This window comes from Diaporthe citri (assembly GCF_014595645.1).
Source record: "Diaporthe citri strain NFHF-8-4 chromosome Unknown scaffold_3, whole genome shotgun sequence".
NCBI classification, from domain to species: Eukaryota; Fungi; Ascomycota; class Sordariomycetes; order Diaporthales; family Diaporthaceae; genus Diaporthe; species Diaporthe citri.
This window is the reverse complement of record NW_025064848.1, coordinates 5948049-5974779: the sequence shown is the minus strand read 5'-3', so window position 1 is coordinate 5974779 and position 26731 is coordinate 5948049. Positions and strand designations below refer to the sequence as shown.

The following is a 26731-nucleotide window of genomic DNA, read 5'->3' as shown; positions in this document are numbered from 1 at the left end:
AATCATCGTACAATGTCTGAGAAACATGTGCCGCCAATCTGCAACTCTCAGAGTCAACATTGAAGTATTAATTTTGGACGAGGGGGAAATAAAAGACATCGCAAGACCAACATGGAAGCCTGCAACAGCATATCAACTCACAAAGTACAAAAAATAAATGCGAATTTTAGAAATAAAAAGAATCAAGAGGTATGGTAATGATATACAGAGCCCGTTTCCCATCAGTTGCGCCGATTACATATCGAGGTAGTCCTAACCTCAACATGGAGGGGCTGACAATAGCCATCAGAAGGAAAAGGAAGCATGAAATTACAAAGGTGTTAATCGAGTAATTTGGAAGAAAGACAGGGTAATAACAACAATGATTACCAAAAAAATCGACGACGACGGCGAAGATGGATAGAGTAGAAGAGGGCAAAGTGAGAAGGGTCAAAATCTCGTCTAGAAAGGTCAACAGCACATTGTGACGGGGGCGGCATTAAACCTCGCCTCGAGCAGTGGGTGCAGCTACCCTTGCCCCTCGTCTTTTCCATAACACAGCGGAGGGTGAAGCAAAAGCTCTCGTAGCTCATGCATCAGGCGTACTCCCGTAGCGGACATGATATGCCAGGAGCACGCAGACAAGCAGGCCACCCAGGGCGGAGTAAATGAGGTCGCTAGACAAGGGGTGAATCGAGAGATGGTTAGCTTATTACGGAACTAGTGAGTGATGTTTTGCGTGTGGCAATCCTTGGCCACAGGGTCCATTGGAGACCCGGCACAAAAGATGGATGGGGGAGACAACAAGTGCCGCAGATGTGGAGGGGCATGCGTGGTGTGGGGTGGAGGCGGGGTTGGGGGTTGCAGCACGTTGCCCAGTATGATGCTGGGGCAACCGCCATGCACGATGATGTGTATGCTCGAGTGACCAACAAATCTCTGAATGTATTTCCGGTGGGTGACGGCAACTGAGTGGGTGCACTCTAAAGCATATTGATCCCACGTGGAGGAACATACACTGATGACGATGATGGGTGAACCGAGGTTTGGGCACGGCATGGATATCACGGTATGGCCATCCCGATCACATATCACAGGGGACGGTTAGGTGGGTGTGTGGAGAGGCTGCACAGGGTAAGGTAGGTTTTTGTGAGAGAGCCTACCACGGGAGATTAAGCCCGTGTGGTGGTGATATTGTACAGTATCTTGGGAACATGATATGGACAGGTAGTAAGTCTCTTCAAAGCGTGGTATCCGTAATTCCACCTGTCTTCTGCAGGCGAGGTATCGTAGCGCTGCCGCTCAACATTAAAGGAGGAGTGCAAAAGTGGAAAAGAAAAGCAAGGCAGAACAGCAAAAAAATCGGTGAAAAAAGAATAGAATAGGCACAAAAAAGCAATCCTCCACTCACCCCGTCGCCCGCCTGACCCATAGCGTGGTGGGCTCATAGTCCGCCTGCCGATCCAGCCTCTTGTACGCGCGGTGCAGTTTCATGCCTAGCTCGTGCTCCTCCCGCTGCACGTCGGCCAGCTCCTGCTGCAGGTCATCCACCTTGCGCTTCTCCATCTCGCGCTTACGCATCACCTCCGGGGTGGCCAGCAGGTTGTCCTGGGGCATGAGCTCCGTCATCTGCTTGATGCTCTTGTTGATGTTGATCCGTCTGTTGCCCAGGCTCTGGAGCTGCGCGTTGAGCATCGCAACGCGGTCCTTGGTCGTCTCGGCTGAGAGCTCGGGCGGGGCGGCGGGGAGGGCCTTGTCCACAGACAGGATGGAGGCGGGGCGTGAGGTGTTGGTCGAGTCGTTCCGGAGGGCGAGGAGGTTTCGGCTATCCTTGCTGGCGACTTGCTCACGCGGGCCCCTGGGAGCCTCTTTCCTGGCCCGCGGTGGGGAGTTTTGCGCGTTGATGCCGGCACTATTGGCACCAGCCGTCGACATCCACGGTTGGCTGAGGCTGATCTTGACGGGGGCTTCGTTCTCGTCGTCCCAGTTGCCGGTGCCGTTCCGGGTCTTTGGCCGGCTGCGGTCCATGACGCTGGCGCCCTTGGGTTGTTGTTTGGTTCTGGCGGCCTCAGTGTCGAGGTACGAGGTCATAGCGTAATCTTTGGGAGGAGTAGGCAGCGGAGGGGCGTCGGCGTCGTTGTAGTAATTGCGGTCGAACTGCTCGAGGGACTCGCGGGGGGTCGAGGTGTGTGCCGAGGTCGCGTAGGTGGTGACGCTGAAACGCGAGGGCGGTTGCTCGTAGGGCGAGTCGGCGTTGCCTGCTCCAGGAAGGTTTCGGGTGTCCGTCGGCCTGGGGGCTATCTCGTCGCTGGGACGATGCCGCTGCGCATGGTTGGCGTCCTCGGTCTGTTGCGAGTAGACGGACGAAGCAAACGACTCCTTGGGCTGGTGGTGGGCGCCGTGGCCGGGATGCAAGTGCGCCGAGGGAGGCCCGCCGCTGCCAACCTGCTTCCTTCGAATGGGTGCCTGAGACGCAGTCGGGGAGGGCTCTGCAGACGAGGATAAGGAGTGCAGTTCTTGATGTTGCGTGGGCGGTGGTGATGGGGACGATGGCGTTGGTGGCTGAGATGGGTAGGTGTCAGCCGCAGCATGTGTGTCGGTCTCGGCGGCCGCATCAGCATGTATCCGGTCGGTGGCTGCATAATTAGCGCCGCCGTTGGCATTGACAGGTGCAGATTGCTGCTGGGTCATTGATGCAGGGTGCGAGGGGCTGCTCGACAGCGGTGGGCTGGGATAGCCCTGCTGATTTCCACTTCCCGCTCCACTAGGGAGACGCTGCGAAGATGGGATGATTCTTCGGATGGTGTTGGCCATAGTGCCCCCAAGACTGCTGGGGCTCAGCAGCGGACCCTTCCCTGCACCGCTCCCGCCTCCCATTTGCTGCCTCTGGTCCTGCTCCCTCACTTGGGTTTCAGGACTGATGGGCGGGCTGGACATGGCAGCATCGCTGCTGCCGACCCCACCACCCCCGCCAGGGCTGAGGCCGCGACTTGGGCTCGGGCTCGGGCTGGGACTGGGACCACCAAACGGCCGTGGCGAGCTTCGCTTGTCGCTCCGTGGCGGGATCTTGAGCGGGGCGACCTCCGGGTTGTCCTTGACGGGCTCGACAATGGCGGTTCGTCCGGAGGCGCCACGCCAGCCCGGCCGGTTGGAGGTGAACGCCGCGGCGCCAGGGTCGGTGTTGCTCTCGGGCTGGGGCTGGTGTCTGGGGCCTTGTCCCACTCCCATTCTCGAGCCCATCTGTCGCATGCGGTCGCCCATGCCCGACGCGCTCTTGGGCGGCACGGGCGAGGTTCCACCCCGTTCTGCCGACGCTCCTGAGGATATGCCGAGCCCAAAGCCACGCGCAAACTCGAGCGGCTTGACCTGTGACGGCCTCGACTTCTCGTTGTTCATGGCGATCTCTCCTGTCATCGGGTCCCAGCGCGGGTTCTTCTCGCCGCGTGGCCGGCCGTTGCTGCTCCCTGGCTTCTGGCTGTAGTCAATGGTGGGCTGCCGCAGCCGTTCCCTGCTGTCCATGGCCTTCAGGGACTGCGGCACCGGCGATGGCTGTCGTAGTCTTTCCCTGCTGTCCATGGGCCGCAGGCTCTGTTCCCGCGGGGGCGTGTCCCGCAGCGCGTCCTGGCTGGGGGATGGCCTCAGCCGGCCTGCAGCTGCATCTCTCTGTTGCCTCTTCTCGCGGCGCATCATGGGGATATTTGATCGAGCATTCGGGGACGGCGTCTCGCCTTGCCGGCTGGCGGCTCGCTGCTGGGAGGGGAGGCCGCTGACGGCAGACATCTTGGGCATGGGCTGGGGGTACGAGGGGTCGTCTTCTTCGTCTATGGGGGAGATGTCAAGATTGGGTCTACAAGGATGGGCGCACAGATGTTAGCGAGTCCATTTAAGCACTTCTCAGATTAATGGCAGGGTATGAGGCACACGGGGTGACAGGTATGGGACTGTGGGTGGCGGCCCAGGGCCCAGGGCCCGGGGGCCAGCCGCGAGACAGAAAGACCAGTCTCAAGCCGCCCCAGTATGCAATCAATTCCGCCCCCCGGCGGCCCAGGAGGGCAGATGTGACGTGCAAAGACAAGGTCTTTTGGTACTGTTCCGTAGACCCAATCCCGCCTCTTAGAGTGCTTGCTCTGTTCAGAAGGGAGGGGTTAGACGTACACATTTCCGGGAGACAACAACTCGGGCGAGCTCGGGGGGGAGACGTCGTCAAAGCCGTCGGGGTTTTGTCGCGAGACGTTGGGACGGTCGCGCTGGGGCGCAAAGGTCGTGTGCAGTGGCGAGGGCTGGGAGTAGACGGACGATGTCGGGCGGCCGGAGATGGAGTCGCGGGACTCGTGTCGCGCGTGGGCGCTGGGCGGGTGCAGCTGGCGTTGCTGTTGTGGGGGGAAGGTCTGTTGGCGGGCAGGAGGTTGGACAGGCGGTGGTACTTCGCTAGAATCGCACGTGGGTGGGTTAGCTGGTGTCTTGGACACTTCGGTAGAGACGAGGGCAACCGTGTGTGATCGAGGGTGGAGGGGAAAGATGATGCAACGCACAAGTCCCTGAGTGGCCTGGGTGGAGGAGGCCCGCCCTTGATGCTGTACTGATAGCCCCCGTAGCCGCCTGCGCTGCCGCTGCCTGGATAGTTGTCGGCCGAGGCTGATCGTAGCTGTTGCTGATTGTGACGTTGGTGTTGTGGTTGCTGCTGGCGCTGGCGCTGGGCGATTACCGAGGAGCGTGGCTGCCAGCTGTTGGAATCGTTGGAGTTGGAGTAGTTGCTGGGGTTCGAGTTGGCGAAGGCTGAGGTGGCGGCGATGTTGTTGTTCTTGTTGTTGGTGTTGATGTCGGTGGAGGAAGGTGGCAGTCTCTGCTTTTGCTGGTGCTGGTGCTGCTGCCTTCTCGAGTTCGAATCCCCGGGCGCACCTCCCGTTCCTGTCCTGAAGCGTTCCCACATTGTCGCGCTGCGCCCAGACCGGCGCACCCGCAGCGATTGAAATGAAGGGAGCCCCTCTCTGGCCCGTGAGTCGAGTTAATGCGCCGGCCGGTCAGGCCTGCCCGTGTGAGCACAGCTCACAACACGCAGTATCTAGTGCCTGGCTCCCTCCTGGCTCCTTGTTCCTTGTCCCTGACCTCTTGCAGACACATACATGTGTGGTGTTTTGGGGGGTGGGTGTTCTCTCTTGACGCAGCTAGTCGGCGATCCTCCCAGGGCAGACAGTCGAGAAAGAGGACCGCGGCTTCCCGGCCGTTTCGGTGGCGTTTTCAGCTGCCTGCCTGCCTGCTGCTGTCTGCTGTCTGATCGTCGCTCGGACCCTGTGAAAGACTCTGCTCTGCTGGGCTCTGTCTTCTCTCGCGTGTTGCCCTCTCGCCTCTGCGCTGCCCTGCTCTGCTGTGCCTGCGATGCCCGCTCTGCGCAATCTCACACTCGGCGAGCTATGAAACCCGGAGATCGGATGTGAGCGGGGCGCTTGCGGATGGAGTGGGCCGAGTGGGTGCCCTTCTGGCGGATGCGCATGTGGGACGGGGATCGTGTTGTGCTTTGCGGTGGACTGTGCTGGCCTGACTGGGCCCGAATGGTGCAACAAGATCAGATGAAATCTGGCCAAGACGAGCTCTGGTCCTGGCGCGCAGTGGGTGTGCTGGACCAAAAAAGGTCGGAAACAAGATTGACCTGATTTTGGCTTGAAATGAACGAGGTGGGGCCCAACGGTGGTGGTCAGCTGAAATGTGGACTGCTGCTGCACACAAGTGGCGGATCGATGAGCCTGGATTTATTTGAATGATTGATTGATGGATTGGCAGACTGACTAATTGATCGATTTATTGGACAATAGATGTGATGTGACAGGCGGATGTGACCAGAGTGGCAGACCAGACGGCAGGGCGAGGCCGTGTGTTTGTCGACAACCTCGTCGGTTACCCTCGAAGGACTTGGACGCAAACAACGGTGGTGGCTGATAATATTGATCAATCTGTCAGTTGGCACGATAGGCGAGCATCCCATCCAAAGGTAGAAAGAAATGGGAGGAAGAAAGGACCATCTGGGTAGAAAGCCAATCCGCCACAACACGGTAGCTGCAGCGGCAAGGCCTGAAAATCTGGAAATCCGTCAGGGAACCGATCCCATCCAGTCAGTCGCCCTCTTCAGACGATGCAACCCTGACCAGTCGTTCGATGCGACCGGAGCAATATCATAACATGCCCAGGTAGCACCCAAATCGCCTCACATTCATCCCCATCACCAGTCGAGGCACTCGCCCAGAGCATGAGTGGTGGAAATGCTGCCAGGCCATCCCACATCAAGACAGGCGTGCGTCTTGCCGCTGCGTTGGTGCTGCGTAACGACTGGCTCTGCGTGTTCCGTCGCCAGACACGAACACCAACCAGCACGAACTCATACACAGACGACAAACAAAACAGTAGGGCTGAGACCCAGCGTTTACTGCCCACCTTCTCTGCTTTGACCGTAGTATTATTATTATCAGACTACTGTGTGTGTGCATTGCAGCTGCAACGTCTGACAAGTTCGCATGTCTGCGCGCAGCCGTTCGTCCCAGCCGCACCTAACGTTGCGCTTACTTTGACTCGACCAGAGCCTACCTAGGTACACAGCAAGCACCCAACAGGCAGGCTTGCGACCGATGTAGGTACCTATAGTCCAATGAAAACAGCCAAGTCTTCGCCAAACAATAACAGCTGCAGCAACAGAGCGCGTCCCTCGTGGTGGCAAGGTGCCTGGCCTGATGCATGGCCGGCGTCACGCGCTTGTCATCAAACACGCACACGCACACACACACACACATCACTGCGAGCAGCTCCTGGCGAGTGCTCCCTATGCCTGGATACCTAGCCACCTAAGTAGGTATTTGAGGTCTACAATCCCGGGCTGTCCTCGTGGATACTGTCACCAGATCTGCTCGCGGTTTCCATCTCAGTCTGCAAAAGTGCAATCCAAAGTCATATCAGCAGTCAAGTAAACAGTGAGCTGGTCTCGAGTAAACCAGGTCGCTGCCGGGACCATGCCTGCTCAGTCTAGGGGTCTAGGGGTCTAGGGGTCCAATCTCAGGGGCACGCCAACCACAACACCACTGCAATCTTGTTGGTTCGAACCTAGATAGATCGTGCGCATACCACTCCGGCAGCAAGTAAGGGTCCGGGTTATGTCCTACCCTCCCCCCTCTCGGTTGCTTGAGAGGGGGGGTTGTTGTCGATCGGACACGGAATCATGAAATCCTCGCCGAAAGATGCCAAGCACCACTCCACCCCCACCTCCCTTCGGCACGCATGCCCAGAATGGCTCACCACTCACAATATTGACAAGCGTTCTCCCTACACCACGGTACATCTGATTTCTCGACCACGGTGTAGAGTAAGCTGGACGCCCGCAGTGTTCTTTCTTTGCCCTCTGCAAACGATGAATAAAAAAAAATAATCAATGAGTGTGTTCTGAAGTTCCCCTCCCTAACGCAGCACCTGCGCCATCTCTTGCTCGGAACCTTCTCTAGTCGACACGGGACGGTGGTGTTGTCGAAAATGAACCCGGGCCTTACATGCTTGAAGCGGTGCTGTTGTTTGCTCGGCCGACCCCTCACCGGCGAGAACGCCGTGCGTGCTGTGCTCTACTCTGCCTCCCTCCATAATGTCCCGTTTCTGCGTAGATGGCGTGGTTTCAAAACTTTGACATCAAGAGGTGGGCAGCGCGGAACTGACATCGGGAACCCCGAGCCTCATCAAAGCGGCACCGCATCCAAGCACAATTGGCCTGTAACCAAAGGCACGTTTGGCCTTTCCTCGCAGACGATTCGCTCTCGCCCAGTGGCTGGCGGTCTCTTGCGTGAGTATGAGAGCGGGAGACTGTACCCAGACACTAGATCAGAGCCTCAAAAGCTCTGAATAAGCTTTGCCCAGTCCATGGGTATGCTTCGGCCTCGATTCCTCATTGACCTTGCCGTTTCCCACGCCCACGAGAGTGACTGAGTCAAACGATGCGGTCCAGACCACTCAGGAGCCGTCTTCGGGAGCAGTAAGTGTCGCCATGTAACGTGCTGCCCAAGCCGTCAGAGTTTCCGGAATGTCCTGCAGACAGCCGTGCTGCCCACCCACGCGTCCTTGGGCCTTAAAATGTCTGTGGTCGGGGCGGAATGACTTTGTGTTCCTTCTCAAAGAGCCAGCACAGATAGCACCCTGACGGTCCCCAAAACGGAATCGACCTCTTTTCTTTGCCCCTGCTAGTATTGCCTTTGCGAGCTTGCTTGGAGTACTTCATGGGCAAACTTACCCATCAACACGACTTGGTCAAGACGCAATGGGGCCACCGCATCCGAGCTCGGCCGTAACGCTCGAGACAAATGAGGGATACGTGCCCGAGATATGGGTAGGTGTTTGCAGCGGACGGACAATTCCAAGCAAGCAAGCCAACCTGTCCACTACAGAAAGCGGCTGATTCACCAACAGGCTTGGTACACACTCGGCGTTTTGATTCTTATCCTTCGTCACGTTGTCAGACTTCGGACAGTGGGCATACGAGGGTACCAAGGTGATGACTACTTGTCCGTACTAGTATGCCGTCTCGTCATGATCCCAGGTAAACAAATGAAAGCATCTGTTAGTGTTGACACATTCTCCCGCGCCGGCAATAGTCTCTTTGTTTATATACGGTCGATACCACGATGGGCTACTTCGCCTACTACGCCGGCGGAAACATCGACGTGACAGCCGACCAGGTCGACTCGCTCAGCGACGCAGACATACGAGTTCTCGAGATGGGCAGCAAGATGGAATTCGTGACCTGGTACACGTATCCAGGCTTCGTCTGGGTCCTGAAGTTCTGCATCCTGTTCTTCTACCGCCGTCTCACGCTGGGGCTGACGAAGGAGCGGACCCTCAACTTCCTTTTCGTGTTCTGCGGCGTGACCTGGGCCTCCCTGATCATAGCCGTGAGCTCGACGTGCAGGCCCTTCCAGAGCAACTGGACCATCCGCCCGCTGCCGGGGGAGGAGTGCATCTTCCGTGCTCAGAACTTCAAGGCCCTGGCGGCGCTCAACATCTCGACTGACGTGGCCATCCTGACCATTCCGGCACCGATGATCTGGCACCTGCGGATTCCGCTGTGGAAGCGCGTTGGCGTCACCCTGCTGCTGTGTGGCGGCTTGTTCGTCATCTCCGCCGCCATCATCCGAGCTGCCTTGACACTTACCGGCACGCCCAGCGTCCTCAATATCAACCTCTGGGGCTACCGGGAGACGGTGATAGCATTGCTCGCAGTCACCGCCCCAGTCCTGAGTCCACTTTTCAGGCCTGGCTTCTGGAGACGGGGCGTATACGTCGGCCGGCCGGTGGACGAGCAACAACAGGATGCTGAGCAAGAGATTGCGGTGATGGAGAGGAGGCGGAGAAGGAGGCTAAGGGGCAGCTGGTTCTTCGGGAGCAGCTTGTTGCACAGCTCGTTGTTGACGATCAAGTCGAGTGTCAAGTCGACCGCATTCACCACCAGGACAAGAGCTGCAGAGGCGGATCCCGAGATGGCCGAGGCTCCGGGTCCGAAACAAGAGGCGGTGCCCCCTATGACAGAACAACCTTCCACCGTCCAGCCGGCGCAGGAGACGGAGGCTCACGGGCATGAAAGGGAACTCGCTACAACAGAACGTGTCCTGCTGAGACAAGACGTGCCGTCTAACACCGGCGTGGGCTGACAGACTCTGGAGAGCTGGTGCTCCTCCCCGTGGAGCACATTTGACAGACTCTGGAGAGCTGGTGCTCCTCCCCGTGGAGCACATTCCAATCAACTCTTGGTGTCCACTGTCCGTCCAGAAAAGAAAATCATGCAGAGGAAGCAATATGAGAGACTTAATTCGAAAGACAGAAGCTGAGTTGATTGCGTAAGTGCAGCCATCAAATTTTCCATTCATATTTATTGTGTGCCTTGTCTGATTAGTATCAATAGCTGTACCCATTGAGCCGGCCTGGGATCTGCGATGGAGAGAGTGAGGACGAACACTCACGGACAAGGCGGCAAGGGATTCATTCATGTGCTGTTCCGATCGCGCAACGGACGAGACACCAATCCACAAGTGCTGACGCAGCTTGGCAGCGCCGTCTGCGCGTACTCTGACAAACGCAATCCGCCCTCCGAAAGTATAATCCAGGAGCCGATTCATCGTCAAACAACATCATCGCGCATGACGGCACAACATCATGGTTCCGCGCGTCGTCCCGCCCAGAGTATTAATGAGACCCACAGCCTCTCCAGCAATCCAATTCTTTGAGACCTGGAAGTACTAGTCATCGGCAGTTTGCTGACATGACTCAGCTCGGTCAGCCCCTTGCCAATCCCCTCACCATCGAGCGTACCTGATCGGGGGGTTTGAGCTGGTAATGAGCAGCGACTGACCATACCCTCGCAGGTCCTCGCTCGGCAGAGAACGCAAAGCCCAAGCCAGTCAATTTTGGGGTTGTGGTCTTCCCAGCCTTCCAGCAGCTAGACGTGTTCGGCCCCCTGGATGCACTCAGCCTCCTGTCGCGCTCCCACAACATGAACCTGTACACCATCGCCGCGACGCTGGACCCCGTGTCATCAAAGCAACCTGCCGTCAAAGACGGCGGTGGCTGGGTGCCGCCGCCAACGCAGTCCCCCGAGTTCGGAACGACCATCTTGCCAACCCACACCTTCTCAACAGCACCGGCCCTGGACGTGCTGCTCGTCCCAGGCGGCCAGGGCACGCGGGCGCAGTCGCCAGCCATCTCCGAGTCTATCGACTTCATCCGGCAACGGTCCCCCTCGCTTCAGTATCTCATCACCGTGTGCACGGGGTCCGGGCTCGCTGCACGGAGTGGCGTCCTGGACGGCAGGCGCGCGACCACTAACAAGTTGGCGTGGGAGTCTACGACCGCCTTGCGCCCCCAGGTGAACTGGGTCCACCGCGCGCGCTGGGTCAATGACGGCAATATCTGGACATCCTCGGGTATCAGTGCTGGGATCGACGTGACGTTTGCTTGGATTGCGGATGTTTACGGGGCTGATGTCGCAAAGAACATTGCAGATAGGATGGAGTATACCCGCGTGACGGATGCTGACAATGACCCTTTCGCTGACCCACAGCATTGAAGGCGGTCATATCAAACTGATTTACGCTACATCTTTAGGTACCGTGCCAGGACCAGAGGATGTTCAGTTCCATCCTGACGACGGAGGCCTAATGTCAACCGTAGAAGAGCAGCAGTACGGTTACAGATGATTAATCAGTTACTGCAAGACTGGGTCAACTAGAATGACACTATGGTCTGGATGGTCTGTTGATGGGAAACGACATGTTACTGCACCCTGTGTATTCTAATATTTGTTATGACAGGGCTGTAACTGAGGACAAGAAGGAAGTGTGGTCTTATTGCAGCTGAAATCATACTAGGCAGCACTATTAGGTGCATATCAGCCGACATGCATGCACAGCCATGCTCAACCCATGCCCATGTAGATTGTCACCGAACATCTGAAACAGCATTAGGTGCAGATCAGCCGCCATGCGTGCACAGCCATGCTCAGCCATGTCTCTATGGATCATCGCCGTTGAATATCATCCATGGGTTCTCATAAATCAAAGCTCTTCGTAGATGGCTTCAGCTGCGCGCCTGACACTCACAACTTTCGACAGTTTCTTGTTTCTTTGTTCAACAATCCTTATCTGAGCCCGTGCAGGCCAATTCACTCCTAGCTTTTGGAGACAACCCTTGAACCAAACCATGGCTGACCTTGTGGCAAGCCTCATCGGAATCATAGGCGCAGGGACCAAAGTTGCCATGGTTCTCTCACAAGTTGCGTCCGAGATTGGGTCCGCTGGCAAAGAGCCCCAGATCATGGCTCGCGAGATCCGTTCGTTCTGCACCATCATTCGCGTCTTGAGCCAGACGATGGATAGTGTGCATAGCGGAATGACATGGAACAACTATTCCGACTGCTCGGAGACTATCTCAGACATGATGATTGTATCTAGGGAAATGTTCACCGAGATCCTTAGCCTGGTCAACCACATCCAGAAGTCATCCTTTGGCGGCTCCGCCTTGCCAAACAATTCCAAGTTCAACCTTGCTAGCAGGATCAGATGGGTAATGAACAAACCGAAGTTCATCTTTCTGAGAAGCGCTCTGGAGGCATACAAGTCGAATCTGAGTCTCTTGGTTGGTTCGATTCAACTATCACAAGGCCTAGCATTGTGAGTACTCAAATACATACCTAGATATTGGCTCATCTAACAAATTCTGGCTATCACGCAGAGCTTCTAGTTCCTCAGGATCTAGTGACGATGTACTGCAGAAAGCGGGCACCAACAGAACGAGTCTGTCGCTGTCCATAGACCTGCAGGATATCGCAAACGACTATCGGGCCAGTATCCAGGAAATGGAGGCCGCCAGGCTCGAAGCTGAAAATGAGGCATCATATGAACCGCCGCCGTGGGACTCTCAGCCAGACGAGATGGGCGTGGTTGATTCCACCACAATGAACGCTCGACAGGATCCTGAGCTGCGAGAGATGATTGCTACAGCAGAGGAAGAGGTCCGCAGCCTGCGTCCGTCGTCTAGTGTCTACTCAGACTCGACCGCCAGTATATACAGCTCTTTGTCACGGCATAGCATGCGAATGTCGGTGATTGTCGATGAACTCCCCATGGCTGAGGTCATGAACGCTTCTGAGCAGCGTAAATCAAGGGCCTTGACTATTCGCAACTCCATCTCTGTTCAACCGACCTTGTCTTCAGTTCCAGAATCCCCAAAATGGAGACTAATACAACCTCCAACACAACCTCCACCACAGCCTCAATATCTAACACCGGAGGACGCGGAGAAGGCTTTCAAAGATCTGTGTATGTTTCCCATCTATGTGCTCGGATCAACTCTTATCACTTGCGCTGATTCACCTTGTACAGTGACAAGGTATAAAAATTTGAAGAGGTTATATTTCGATGGAAAAACACAGATAGAGCAATTGGAAACCAAGCTGTCTGCAACCCAGTCCTCTTCAAGTGCCGAAAACGCCACTAAGGGCTAGTTAGGAACAGCACAAATTGCCAAAGTGGATGATGGGGGAAAGCATATCAGTTTGAAAAGATTTTAGAAGCATCTACACAATTGACTGGGGTCTGTCTAGTATCAGGTCATGAATCTGGTTCTGAGCCCTCGGTGGCTCCTGTTGCCCGTCTGTTACAAAATTACTGTCTCCCCAACCAGTGGTACCGGGTGGTATTGAATCAGGAACAAGTCTGCGCTTGCATTAGGCGACTCAGACTGCATACTACGTGAGCCATATCTATGTTCTACTTGTGCAGCCGTCACCTCGATAAAAGGCAACGAGAAGTTGCCTCCATAAGCATTGCTACTAATACTTTTGCCATCACCACTTACAGAAAGTGCCGTGGCAGGAAAAAGATCATACAGCAGCACGCGGAGAGCATTGGGCACTGAGCAAATCGTATGGGGCATGGAAGTATCGGGCAATTCATCATCGAGACGGGTATCAGATGCTTTGCGGCCCACTTGCCGCAGATCACCGCAGGATTATGACTTAGATTTTACACAAAATGCTGCATGGCTGTTGATATTGCGCGTAAAGCGTTTTTATTTACACGAGCAAGGTAATATGTACATGAAACAACCACAGTCATCCATGGTCCAACGCGCCCTAAGGAGTTCCAAACTGCTGCGGACTCGACCACAATCGTGCCACAGATCAGAGTGTCTAGGTGAGGCATGAACTCAGCAGGCTTGGTGGTCTACTACGCCTGGGACCTATCGAACGCTGATAGTGTAAGACGACGTGGTCATGACAGCGTTGGAGCCCGTGAAGGGCTCAGTTCCCGCCTGCAGAGAGGTGATCCACAGCGAGTTGGACAGGCCCTGGCTGCTGACGAGGTACTTGAAGAAACCGTTCAGGTCGCCAGAGAAGCTGGTGATGGTCGAGTCGGCGACAAAGGAGTAGACGGTGGTATCTCCGTTGGGGCCGCGGTAGACCTTCCAGCTGTGCCCAGCAATGGTGGTCGTCGCGATAGGGGTGGTCCCCGTGCTGGAGATCGGGAAGGCGCCGCCGTAAGCGGCGAGCCAGACCATGATCTCGTACTTGTTTGTGCCTCCAGATGAGGTAGACAGCCACAGATCGTAGGCGACGTCTGCGACGAGAGAAGAGCCAGTATAACTATTAAACACAGGCATGATTAGTTCTTTGTCTCATTGAGTGAATGGTGCACCATCGACCGCCAGGAGACCGGTAATTGTTCGGAACTGAACATACCCCCACTTCCAAATAGAGTTTATGGTCGACACAGCGCTGAGCTGTTTGTTCACTTTCTCAAGGGCGACGTTTGAGTACGACTTGACGGAGCCCGACCCACCGGCCCAGGTCCATGAGGTGGACCAGGAGGCCGTGTTGCTTTGCAGGTCGTTGAACGTGGTGCACTGCGACCCGGAGGAGGCGGCCCCAGCACCCCAGTTGTTGTGGTAGAAGGTGTAGGGGCCGGCAGTCTGAGAACCCCAATTGCCACAGAAGGTAGTTGCACGCTTCTCGAGGGCTGAGTCGACACGGGACGCCTCGACCTCGAGAGTCGACGTCGGGGCGGCGACGACGGCTGAGGCCGCCAGCAGAACGCTGGACAGTGCTGCGTTGAACTTCATGTTGATAGGTGAGGGGCTTAGAAAGGAGCTGATGGGACAAGAAAGATCCCGGTGGCCAGGACGAGGGGAAGAGCACGCCTCTAGATATGGTCTGAAGAATATCTTAGATGGACGAGAAGGGCAATGATCAACTCGATGGAATAGACGTGAATATTTATCTACGTTCTGGGCTACGGTGAAATTCCACCTACGAGATTGCTTCTCAGGGCTCCTCCGGGGGCCCTCCGGACGAACATTCAATTCCGTCTTAGTGTAGCATACCACATCGTTCATGGCTTCGAGAATAGCAGGCCACATCTCCGTGGTGTGGATCACTTTGTCTGAGCGTGGTCATCCGACGGCAATTTCCACAAGTCCGCTATCCCCAATAACGCTTGGTTAGGCCGAGGCTGTTCCAAACGTTAAGCTTAAGAGTGGATCGACAGTACTTCGGTTACAGCCGAAAACGAGCCAGACTTCATTGTAGGACGTGCGTTGTGTCCACTGTGGTGGCTAGTCAGGGGACTTGACAGTTGACATAGGCAGTATCTACTAGAGTACTCCGTGTAAGCCAGCTGATCGCCCCTGCTTCCTCAACCCAGGATGACCATGATGTCGTCCCCGGCAGCGATGGGAGTTAACCTCAATACAGACCACGGACACCCACTCCCGGTTGGGGTGAGCGTCGGGCAGAATCCACCAACCAGGTGTCATGTACTAGTAGCCCCTGACTCACGAGAAGCGCGGCAGTGCACCGCCGTGCATTGCGGAGAGGAGAAATTACAAGAATTGTGTCGTATTGTACAAAGCTTAGCATTCAATACCTATCACGAATTTGTTCCACGCTGGTTGAGGCCATAGGTTTTGTGGATGGCGTGAAATTCTCCGTTTGCTACCGCAGCCTAGCCACCCAACTAAGGAGGCGGAATATCTGAACGGAGGCTGTGAGACAGGCTGTTTCTCCCATGGCCAATTCCAAAAATCCGCCTCTGAATCCTCCTCGAGCTCCCTAAGCCTGTATCTTGCAGAATGTGCTATATCATCCAGTAAACTCAGAGATGCAGTCTCTTCGAGACTGTTTTCAGTCCCCGCCTACGATGCTCGCTTGCTGTTACATCGGGGAGTGAGAGAAAGCAAGGACAAAAATAAGCCTTTCCGGAGCCGGGCATCGATATAAGGATCACCTGTGCTGCCTTCATGCGTAATTACCAAGCTACCATAAACCTTTCGGGCCATGTGCTTCTACTCTTGGACCCGGCATAGATTTGCTTCTCACCGCACGTGTCGCACGTATACGTGCGTTAACCCCTTGAAAGAAATAAACCAAGAATGTTTTCTTGTATTAGTGATTTGCTGATATCCAGACACAGAGAACCATACTACGAATGGTCGAAATGGAAATGTGCGCCACAACACCTCCGTTAAAGCTTTACCCCGGACACATTGCTCTTCAGAATATAACTTTCAGGGTTGAAATTAGTTTAGTTTAGTTTAGTTAATAGGTCTAACTAAAAACTAAAAACTAAAAACTAAAAACTAAAAACTAAAAACTAAAAACTAAAAAATATAAGTTTAATTAATAGGTTTAACTAAAAACTTATTAAGTTTTTCAGAATTATACTTAAGGCCTTTGGTAGAATATAAGAAATTCTACCACTTAACTAAAGAACCACTTAATCCATTTAAATTCTCCAAATAATCCACTATATACCTAATCCATTACTCCGCCCCATTATATATAGTTTTTAAATTAAACTTAATTTAATTTTTAATTTTTTAAGTTTAATTAATACGTTTAATTAAAGATTAAAAACTTAAGTAAGTTTTTAAAAAAATATTAACTTAAAACTAAAACTAAAAACTCAATTGAGTTTAACTAAAACTCAAAACTAATTTTACAACCCTGATGACTTTACTCGGATCGGCGCTCTGTGTCCTCGAGCATGGACACCCCCCATTCTCAGTTAGATCTGATAGCGAGATGTATACTTGAACCATCCAAACTAAATTGCTCCTCCTCCACCTCCTCTACTTTTCCCACAATAACCTTTTTCCATTTCTTTTCTCCAAAATGGGCAAGCGAATACTCAAAAACAGCATTGATAACTCCTCCAGGCAGTCCGGACAAATCAGAGGGAACATGTTCGTCTCTTCGGGCGGCAGCGGTCACGGCTTCAGATTCCTGCTCATCCTCGGCCACAAGGTGGTCGAGACCCTGGAAGGCAAAACAGACGGGAATGTCTATGCAGACATGTGGGCACGGAGGGAGCCTCAGGGCCGAAGCAAGAGGAATGACCTCGAAGAAGGGGAGGGCGGGCCGCATGTGTTGGCGAAGCAGACCATGGCAAGCGACAAGGACTGTGTCCAGTGAATATGTTGGGTCCGTGACACTGGCACAACTCGCGGCCTACTGGGGAAATCTCGCACGTTCACATGTAGCGTCGTGCCGTCGGTCGCCATGTCTGGCAAGCTTCAGACCGAAGTATGATAGATACATCGGAGGGCTGGCCCATGTGCGTGCGCTGGAATCGAGAAATTGATGCAGCACGGGACACGCCATAGAGTATAGCACTGACGGAGGATTAAAAAGTCGAATCAGCTCATTTTCAGCCTCTCCATAATGCTAAGGTCCAAGAAAAAGAAAAGGCAACCAAAATCGAGGTATCTGTGGTAGGAGAGGACGGTGCATGTGGCCACACTCCAAATCGTATGCCATGCTCCAAGCGAAACCGCTTCATTGCTCCGCCGAGATGAGACCTTCCAAGGAACTCGCGCGTCTAAGACCACAAGAGCAGATATGTTCGCCACCTGACCAGTCCGCCTGCAACGGGGCAGCCAGATGCTGTCAAATTTTCCTGCCATACGCCATGCTCGTATCGGCCGAGATGATGGGCTTCCTTGATGCTACCACCATGCTCGCGAAAATTCCTCAATATGTAGTCCATGTAGGCGCCCTCTTTGGGGCCGCCAACTGAAACAGCATGATGACAGACAAGACAAAACGCCAATGTGATTTTGGGTGCGCTTCAATGAGCTCCATCCCATGCCAGAAGAGGTTCGTAATTTCCACTCTTGCAATGCTCCGCCGCGTGCGTCCCAAGCCAGGAAGCCCCAGCTGTGGTCGGCTTCTGGGTCATGAAAATAAAATTACCAAAACCACCAGCCCCAGTAAATCGCGTGCATGACGGCTACTTTGTATCCTCAGGCCGGGGTCCCGAGCTGGGCCGAGATCCGGGCTGCGGACCGGGTGTCACTGATGGGCTCGCTTGCTGCAGGCTCTGGCGGACACTGGGCGGCAGCTCAGCAGGAATATCCTCGTCGTCATCACCAGAGTCTTCCGAGTCTGACTCAGTATCGTCCAGTGCCATTGGCTCGTCTGCTGTTCCTCGGCCCTTAGCACTCACATTCGAGGCGGCCCTGGCAATGGCAAAGGCGGGCAGCGTAGGATCCATACTCTCCGCCGGGGCGGCGGCACCGCCAGAAAGGCCGCCCATCTCGGAGTATGCCACTCGCTTGCCTTCGGAAAATGGGCTGGAGCCCGAGAACCGCCGCTTTATTCCGGCGTGCATTGAGACATCCGTGATCCCAGGGCCGCCCATGGCCGATCCGTACACGGGCGATGCCGAGGCCGGCGTGCCCACCGGGGCCTGCGGGGCGGGAGCACCAGTATGAGCACCAGGACGATTGACACTTGACCACATGGCACCGGTTCCGCCGTTCGAACTACGTGCAACGATGGGGGGCGGGCGAGAAGGAGTCGAGGCGATGGGACGACCGGGGCGTCCTAGGTTGGGGCTAGGGATCCCAATGTCTGCCGCCAACTCTGCGGCCGTCTTGTACTGCATGCGGTCTCTCTCGGCCTGGATCTCGGCCTTTGTCCTCCGCATACGGAGCCTGACGCCGTACTTCTTGCGTATCAAGGACTGCTTCGTGCCGAACGAGTTGGCGAGCCCGTCGAGGCGGGTCTTCCTCTCGCCCGCGTCAGGGAGAGCGTTGGCCTGTCGGAAACGCTCGCCGTAACTGAGCTCGGCCAGCCTTAGCTCCTCCTGCATAGCCGCCAGCTGCTCAGGCGAAAGGTGTGCATAGGGGTCGGCAACGGCGCCGTCCGGGGTGTGCAGGCCCGGCGTCCCCTTGCGCGGGCCGCCTCCCGAAGAAGAGGGCGGAGCGACAGCTTCTGTCGATGCAGGCGTTGAGGTCGGTTTGGGCAAGAGTGTGGGTGTGGATGTCGGGGCTGACGCCGGGGTCATGCGTGCGGTTTGCGTGGCCTTGGGCGTGGCCGGTGTCGAAGCAGCCGGCGCCGTGGTAAGCCTATTGGGCTCATTAAAATTACCGCAGATGTTGTTCGAGTTATGGTACTGGACGCCCATGATAGTAGTGAACCCTTGGCCACAGTGCTGACAAGAAAACTTGTAACCACCCGGTGCGACCGGCGAGCGCGTGCAGATCTTATTCTTCACGTGGTGCTCAAAGGCAGACTGGTGGACAAACTTGCGGAAGCACATATTGCAGTACATGAGCGCTGCGGTCGGTGCACCAGGCTGGGGGGCTGGCTGGGGGGCTGGCTGAGGAGCTGGTCGAGGACCTGGCCGAGGAGCTGTTGAGGGCATCATATCCTCGTGACGGACTGCGGGGTGGCCCGCAGCTGGGTCGTCCTCCTCGTCCTGTACATCACTAGGTTCATAGCCAAGACGCTCAGCTCTAGCGAGGGCATTGATAAGGCGCTTGGCGTCAATGGACTTGAGGCGAAGCTCGAGGGCCGCGTCAAGGAACGAGTCGCTGGCCTTGGAGAGCAAGCGTGTGGCCACGGCGTCAATATCGGAAGGGGTCATGGCGTCGACGATCTCAGCCTTTGCGGGAAGAGATCATGGCTCTTCCGAAGTCACGCATACCGCGTTGGACGGCCGCGTGGGTGGCATGGTGTATACTGGCGTTGAGCTATGAATGGGGAGGGGTTCAGTCAGTTCATGTGTGTGCGTGTGACGAGGGGCTGCGACGGGGAAGAGAATGGAGCGATACCATGCGGGACGGGAGAGCAAGAGCAGAGGAGGCGGGGATTACGAGTGGATGCAGGGCATGAGAGTACGCTGGAATGGGGTAGAGACGGGATCAAACTCACGACAAAGGCCTGGTGGAATTCGGAGCCGAGCAGGCATTTCTCCCAGTTGTCACGCACGGAACGTCTCACGGCCTCTGGGATGGCCTGCTGGATGCCGTACGTGATCCTCGTCTTGTCGTCGAGGAATTTCGGGTCCTCGTAGATGCGGTCTCGGCCAGGCGAAGGGAAGCCTACCGCGGGGAGAGGCGCAGAAGAAGCGGTGGCCGGGGCTGGTGTCGGGGCCGGGGCGATGAGGAGCTTCCGGTGTACAAGGGGAGAAGATTGAGCGCGCCAGACGGGGCTGTCCTGATAGTCAGAAGCCCTGGTGGTGGCGGCTGCGGCAGCAGCAGGCGGCGGATGGCTGGCCGCAGGGGAGGCGGGCAGCGGAACGGGAGGCGAGGGCAGCGCAGGCGAGTGATGAGGAGTGTTGCTGGTGGATCTCAGGCCCGGGCGGGCGCCAAGGCCGTGGACAGAAGGAGACGCCGACGCGGCCGGGCTTGCCACGGAGGTGGAGGTGGGCGGTGCCGCTGCAGGGGCGGCCTGGGGAAGCGAGACGGCAGGCTCGATGTCCGAGACGATGCGCGGGGGCAAGTCCGGGGATGGCGACGCGGTTGCTGAGGCTGGAACTGAAGCTGAGTTGGTATGAGAGACGGGGGCAGGGCTATTGTTCTGGCTGGTATATGTGGCATTTGTGGTATTTGTGGTGTTGGCGATATGGTCCACGTCGTCTTGTGCAGTCGCATCCCCGGTGGTGGCAACCGAGGCTGGTGCCGGCACTGTTGGTGACGGTTCCTCGACGCCGGCCGAAGTCATCAACATGTTGCCAAGTGCGCTTACAGCAGACTCCATGCGTGGTTGAGACGGTGTGGATTGGACTGAAGCCAGAAAGAAGATGCTGGCAAAGTAAGACTTGCAGAGAACCTGCCCCCTTTGAAGAGTCTCAGGTCTCGCTCAAATGGGTTTCGAACTCCAGCAAACGGTTGAATTCGTGTGCCCAGAAATCTGCCTTCCCTGCACCCGAGTCCTGGTTTCTCTCGTGGTCAGCAAGCTCGGCAAAGGGGTTGAGCTCTGGTGATTTGTAGAAAAGAGTGCGACGGTCAGGTGACGGGTGGGCTACTGAGATGGGGATGCGATGCTATGCGATGCGATGCTCGTCGACGCGACAAAACGAAAGCTACGCGCGAAAGACACGACCAGCCACGGCCCGACCCCATCGACGAGCTGAGCACTTGAGTGCAGTCTCTGCCAGATGAAGGCGACGGTTGAAGACCAGGGTCGGATTCGAAGTCGCGTCTGGGGGCAGGCAGGGCCCAGTCCCAGTCCCAGTCCCAATTTCGGTGGGCAGTCGCAGTGGACAGTCGCAGGGCAACGCGACGAGATACGATGCAGGCAGGTGCGCTTACCTTTCGCGCCGTCTCTTCTCTTTCCCCTTGACCTCCTGCTCCTCCTTCTTTCCTCGACAGGCAATTGCACCACTTACTGACAATCAACGGCCAAACATGACCCTTGACCATGCAGTCTACTCGATGTGTTGGTCTACCGTGCCGGTGGTGCGTGGGGCTTGCGCTATGTCATGTGCTTGCTGTGTGCCGCGTGCCGCGTATTGCTGGGCGGGCCAAATGCAGAAAGGCTAATCAAGGGTTATCAAAAGAAACGGTGCAAAATGGGGGGAAGGAGGGGTAAGTAGGTAATCAGCCTTTATACCACTACTGTGAAGGGGTTAAAAGTTTGATGGGCAAGTAAAAAAGGCGCTAAACCCCTTGTGCTAAGCCTAAATGAGCAAAGATCAACACAAATCTGCAACCCAAGGCCCCACTCAAGTATATTCCTGCACGACCTGTAATTGGTCCGGGGATAAATAGCATGATCAGAATTTAAAAGACCACAAGTCAAATGAGAATTCCTGAAACCCATGAACAGTTCAGCCTCTTTACTTGCTTATGTTTGCCCATGCGTACATTTAAATTTAATTGACTTGGGTTGCTCCTTTGGACGGTGCTGCTCCCTCTGTCCATGCACCAGTCCGTCAGAATCTTTGATCTGATGCTCCTTCCCACACCCACATCCCACATCCGGGCTTTGGCAGTCAACGAGAGTTTGACTTCTTTACTGGGTGATGCAGCGTCCGCAGTTCGCTCTTCCTGCACGGGGTGGGAGTGGAGCACATAATGTTCACGTGCAGACTTCTTGCTGCAGGCGTAAGTATGCCCAGGTGCTTGCAAGTATGCACGTATTTGCCGTGCGAGAGGCGGCAGCATGAGCAGCGGGCAGGCTCGCGGCACCTGGGCTATGGTTGTCGTTGCGTGCGTTGGATGAACCACTGGGAGCTGACCTATGCGGTAACTTGAGGCACCAGTCATGGCCGTCCAACAGCAGCAGTCGACAAATCTACGTATTCCCGTTGCAGAGGGCGATGGCTTGAGAAGGAGGGTCAAAGTGGTGTGGTTCACCAACTGTTAGTCAAAACAAATGTCAAGGACTGCTTACAGGACAGTCATTTAGCCAAAATGAGGGCGTACCCAGCAGCCAGACTGTTCATCAAACGTATTGGGGCTGGACTGCCGGAAGGGTAAAATTCGAGAGTTTGATAGTGTGTGAGCGGGAGTAGTAGAGAGGGAGATGACCACAACGGTGCCGGCAAGACCGGGGTTCCAACCCCGGATGGATGACCGTGACCGAAGCTAACTCGGTCCGGTGGCGACGGACGACTCGGGAGTGAGTGCTACTCTGGACTGTATGCTGGGTGGAGGGAGCCCGGTCGGTCGATCTCGGGGCAAATAAGTACCTTGGTACCTTTGAATGGCCAGGTGAGCTGATCTTTTTGCAAGGCTGATCTTGTCCAGTCCAGGGTCCAGTCACTCCATTCCGTTCGCGTCAGGTCGGCCACAAGCCACACTTCATGACGTTTTGTTTCCCGCGCCACACGCCACACTGAAAGGAACGTTTGGAGCCAGGGCCCATTTGTTCTCTGGACGATCTTACCTGCCCTGAGATGCTGACATAAAACTTGGATCTTGTGCATGCATATGCCACTATGTACTTTTCAATCATTGAGTAGTGCTGTCAGAAGAGGAACACGCATAGTGACGGACAAGATGCGTCAACTGTCGCCAAGCCAGCCAGGCAGGTGGCAGGTAGCAGGTAGCAGGCAGAACAATCTGGGAGGCTAGTCTCCTTGCGGTAACAATCTGGTTGGTACTTGCCTGCTAAGCCACTGGATCCTTCCCGTCCTGCACGTCAGCCTGGGAGCAGCAGTTGGCAGCAGCAGTTAGCAGGAGGAGCAGTGAACACTGCCTCGACTGGCCGCTGGACGGACGGTCATGATTGTCGCGTTGTGCCTGTTCGGGCCAAAGTAATTTGGCTTTTGCCTTTCAGCTGGCGCGGTCGGGTTGATAATCAATCGGTCTCGCTGCGCCCCAGCCCAACCTTGGCGCCCCATCGCTCATCCTGCCTTGCAGGCATGTCGCGCCCACGTCTTCTGACCCGAGAGCGACAGTGACGAACCTCGGGATACGAATAAATACCTAGACTACTCATTCATCGCTCCCGCCTCTGGTGCGCCATAGCATATCCACATTCACCATCCACCACCCACGGCTCACATTTCTGTAAACCTCTAGTTCTCTCGCATAAATTTCCTGATTACACGGTGAACCCACCTCGATCTCGTGCAACATCAACATCAGCATCAGCATCACCTACCTCGGTACCGGGTAACCAACCCATCCAGCACACCCGCGGCACACGTCATACCATGTCATACGGGTATCCTCCCTACGGACGTAAGCTCTACTCTCTCTGCTCTCATCACAACCAGCACCAGACTAACACCATCACAGAACCGCCTCCCCAGGGCCAATGGGGAGCCCCTCCTCCTCCGCAGGGCGGCTACGGTTACAATGGCTACAACCAGGGACCACCGCCCTCACACTCGCCATACCCTCCTCAAGGCCACTCTCCATATCCGCCCTACGGCCAGCCCCCACCTCACCAGGGCTACGGCGCGCCGCCTCCTGGGCCCCCACCATCTGAGCTCTATGGCTCACCCGCACCTCCTCCCGGCGGCGCACACGCCTACTACCATCAGCAGCCTCCTCCGCCAGGGCCACCGCCTGGCCAGTACGGAGGAGCACCGGCCCAATATGGGGCGCCTCCGCCATCTAGTTTCCCCACGCCGCTTTCCCCCGGCTACGGCCCACCTCAGAGCATCCAGTGGGACGCAAGGCCGACGGCCGACGCGCTGAGAAAGGCCATGAAGGGGTTCGGCACTGATGAGAAGGCTCTGATCCGCGAGCTCGCCGACAAGGACCCCTTCCAGGTCCACGCCATCAACGACGCCTATCAGCGCAACCACCGGCGCAACCTCGTCGCCGACCTCAAGAGTGAAACCTCCTCGTGGTTTGAGTACGGCCTCGTGGCGCTCGCCCGCGGGCCTTTGATGGCGGACGTTCATCTGCTGTACGACGCAATGTCCGGCCCGGGCACCAAGGAGCGTGCCCTGAACGACGTGCTGCTTGGTCGCAGCAACGCCGACATCAACGCTATCAAGGCCGCCTACCGCCAAACCTTCAAGCGGGACCTCGTCGCCGCCGTCAAGGACGACCTCTCCATGAAGACGGAGCGCCACTTCGAGATCGTCCTGAGCGCCCAGCGCGCCGAGGACTCGGCCCCCGTCATCAAGCCCGATATCGACCGCGACGTCGACGCCATCTACAGCGCCACCGAGGGCAAGCTGGGCACGGACGAGATGCGCGTGTGCTCCATCCTGTCGATGCGCAACGACAACCAGATCCGCGCCATCGCCCACGAGTACAAGCTCAAGTACGCGCGCGACCTCGAGACGGTCATCAGGAAGGAGTTCTCGGGCCACATGGAGGACGCCCTGCTGTTCCAGCTGCGCCGCGGCATGGACAATTACATGCACCAGGCCATATTGCTCGAGGACGCCATGGCCGGCGCCGGCACCAAGGACTACCTGCTCGTGTCGCGCGTGGTGCGCTCGCACTGGGACCGCGCCAACATGGCCAACGTCAAGGGCGCCTACGAGAAGCGGTACGGCAAGAGCCTGGCCAGGCGTATCAAGGGGGAGACGAGCGGGGACTACGAGCGCCTGATGATCGCGTGCATCGGGGAGCGCTGATCTGGGGCATACGCAACGGGCTATTCACGGTCCTTTCAATTTACTTCTCCTAAACAACATGTTTTGGGTCTTGGCTTTGGGTTACGGGCTGATGAGACATGATTGATGCGCATCATTATTCCCCCTTTTGTACCTGCATTTCTCTTGCGCCTACGAACCAAACAAGTACTTGGATAAGAATGTTAATACCATTAATCAGACCCACGAGCGGCTTCTCAGATGTGACATACGCCTGCGGTCATCGGGACTGTGAGGAGAGTGAAGAAAGGCAGCAGAGGGTTCGCAACTATGGGAAAGGCACAACAGCAGAGGCATGACTGATGATGGTTACGGTGTGTATGTACGAGTATATTACTAAGGGTGGTAACCTGTGTATCTGACGTTCCTTTCTTCTATGACATGCAAATATGCTAAACATGGACAAGCAAAAAGTGCCCAGGCCAAAGTGCCGCCCGGCGACCCGCAACAACGCTTCCCAGCTCTTGGTGCGGCGTTGACTGAAGGCTCCAAAGGGAGACCATGCAAGCTGAGCCCATCCCGTAGTCTATAGAGTGTTGTTGATCTTCTTATTACACAATTACACATTACACATATAGCATTCTAGATCGTATGCATCTCCCATGCGTCGTGATCATTAGGTTCGTACAAGGGTCGCCAATCCCCATCCGCTGCACCATCTCGTGACGGGGCCCGCCGCCATCGTCCAGCAGAGCGACTAGATGCGGGTGCCGTTCCAAGCTGGGTATGCTGTGTGCCACTGCCCGTTGTCGTATGAGGTCGGGGTCGCGGCCGAGCTGCTCGTCACGAACGTCGAGGGTGTCGGGACCTGGCCGGTGGGTGCATAGGGTGGAGGAGACACGGCGCTTGAGGTTGGGTAGGGAGGTGGCGACGAGGGGGCCGCGTAGGTGGTGCTACTGGCGGCAGATTCCGATGTCGAGCAGGACGAGGAAGATTCCGAGGCGGACGCTGAGGCAGTGACAGAGGTGCTGTCAGTCGAGGTCGAGCTTAGCGAGGAATCGGTCGAGGACGTCAGGGCGGTGGAAGGTGTGGCACTCGGGGTAATCTGCGAGGTGCTTGAGACAGAGCTCGTCGTGGGCACAGCAGAACTCGGCAGTGCGCTGGAGGAGGTCGAAGAGGAGGTAGAGCTCGTTGAGGGTGTCTCGTCGGTCACGGTGTGTGTGGTGACGATGGTGACGGGAGCAGTGGCCGTGACGGTCGTTGGTGACTCGGGCGGCACAACCGAGATGTCTGTCTGGGTGACCGTCTTGGTGGTATCTTTCCCGGTGGCCGTGACGGTGATCTCAGGCGTTGCTGTCGGCGACGACGTGACTGTTTGCACAACCGTGGTGGTGCTTTCCTGTTGTGTTGTCGCTGGGCTGCCACCGTCGATGGGCACTATCGAGTAGCTCGCCCTCGGCCTGAGAGCGTGGAACCTGCCCAGCTGGTGATCTTGTCGATCGGCCACCAGAGGCAGGCATTCTGAAGGACTGTAGAGAGCAGACAGCGCAATGGCAAGGAGCGGCGCAGGCAAGTTGAGCAAACGCATCTTGGAAGTGGAAAACAGTGAAAGGATCGACTTGGAGCTTGGGCCTTGACTTCGAGGCTGACGGAGCGCAGAGGGAAGGCAGACTGTTGATTGTTACTTGACAGAGAGACAGCGAGTGGAGACTAGAAAAAGGAAGAGACGAAACAGAGAGGAACAAACCCATTGTCCAAGGGCTGAGGGCATTGTAGTCCTTATTTGGCGGGCCATACTGCCTGCATGGCCGGGCCTAGCCATTGTTTCGTGGGTGTCATCTGGCGCTGGGTTGTTGGAAAAGACGGTGGTTGGGAGACGCGCATGCAAGGACAGAATTGGACGTGAGGCGGTTCGTGATGGGAGAATCAAGCTTACTCTTACCAGGTGA

At 56.1% G+C, this 26731-nt stretch overlaps 9 protein-coding genes across 9 annotated transcripts; 5 read left to right on the top strand and 4 right to left on the bottom strand.

Annotated features, from left to right (window-relative positions):
- Nucleotides 1-1386: 1386 nt before the first annotated feature.
- Nucleotides 1387-4909, bottom strand: INS49_009169 (uncharacterized protein; the record flags this gene model as incomplete). Its single annotated transcript, XM_043169906.1, has 3 exons — nt 1387-3826; nt 4135-4407; nt 4512-4909. The coding sequence occupies 3 exons, from the start codon at nt 4907-4909 to the stop codon at nt 1387-1389; spliced, it is 3111 nt and encodes a 1036-aa protein (XP_043027586.1).
- A 3715-nt stretch (nt 4910-8624) lies between these two features.
- INS49_009168 (uncharacterized protein) lies at nt 8625-9647 on the top strand (the record flags this gene model as incomplete). Its single annotated transcript, XM_043169905.1, has 1 exon — nt 8625-9647. The coding sequence occupies one exon, from the start codon at nt 8625-8627 to the stop codon at nt 9645-9647; it is 1023 nt and encodes a 340-aa protein (XP_043027585.1).
- A 608-nt stretch (nt 9648-10255) lies between these two features.
- INS49_009167 (uncharacterized protein) lies at nt 10256-11059 on the top strand (the record flags this gene model as incomplete). The annotated part of the gene is made up of 2 exons (XM_043169904.1): nt 10256-10301; nt 10359-11059. The coding sequence occupies 2 exons, from the start codon at nt 10256-10258 to the stop codon at nt 11057-11059; spliced, it is 747 nt and encodes a 248-aa protein (XP_043027584.1).
- Nucleotides 11060-11691: 632 nt separating this feature from the next.
- On the top strand, nt 11692-12579 carry INS49_009166 (uncharacterized protein; the record flags this gene model as incomplete). The annotated part of the gene is made up of 3 exons (XM_043169903.1): nt 11692-12161; nt 12223-12502; nt 12562-12579. The coding sequence occupies 3 exons, from the start codon at nt 11692-11694 to the stop codon at nt 12577-12579; spliced, it is 768 nt and encodes a 255-aa protein (XP_043027583.1).
- Nucleotides 12580-13731: 1152 nt separating this feature from the next.
- Nucleotides 13732-14610, bottom strand: INS49_009165 (uncharacterized protein; the record flags this gene model as incomplete). The annotated part of the gene is made up of 2 exons (XM_043169902.1): nt 13732-14134; nt 14231-14610. The coding sequence occupies 2 exons, from the start codon at nt 14608-14610 to the stop codon at nt 13732-13734; spliced, it is 783 nt and encodes a 260-aa protein (XP_043027582.1).
- A 2050-nt stretch (nt 14611-16660) lies between these two features.
- On the top strand, nt 16661-16960 carry INS49_009164 (uncharacterized protein; the record flags this gene model as incomplete). The annotated part of the gene is made up of 1 exon (XM_043169901.1): nt 16661-16960. One exon carries the CDS (start codon nt 16661-16663, stop codon nt 16958-16960), a length of 300 nt encoding a protein of 99 aa, XP_043027581.1.
- An 817-nt stretch (nt 16961-17777) lies between these two features.
- INS49_009163 (uncharacterized protein) lies at nt 17778-20503 on the bottom strand (the record flags this gene model as incomplete). The annotated part of the gene is made up of 2 exons (XM_043169900.1): nt 17778-19436; nt 19706-20503. The coding sequence occupies 2 exons, from the start codon at nt 20501-20503 to the stop codon at nt 17778-17780; spliced, it is 2457 nt and encodes an 818-aa protein (XP_043027580.1).
- A 2935-nt stretch (nt 20504-23438) lies between these two features.
- Nucleotides 23439-24824, top strand: INS49_009162 (uncharacterized protein; the record flags this gene model as incomplete). Its single annotated transcript, XM_043169899.1, has 2 exons — nt 23439-23466; nt 23524-24824. The coding sequence occupies 2 exons, from the start codon at nt 23439-23441 to the stop codon at nt 24822-24824; spliced, it is 1329 nt and encodes a 442-aa protein (XP_043027579.1).
- A 715-nt stretch (nt 24825-25539) lies between these two features.
- On the bottom strand, nt 25540-26370 carry INS49_009161 (uncharacterized protein; the record flags this gene model as incomplete). Its single annotated transcript, XM_043169898.1, has 1 exon — nt 25540-26370. The coding sequence occupies one exon, from the start codon at nt 26368-26370 to the stop codon at nt 25540-25542; it is 831 nt and encodes a 276-aa protein (XP_043027578.1).
- Nucleotides 26371-26731: the final 361 nt, after the last annotated feature.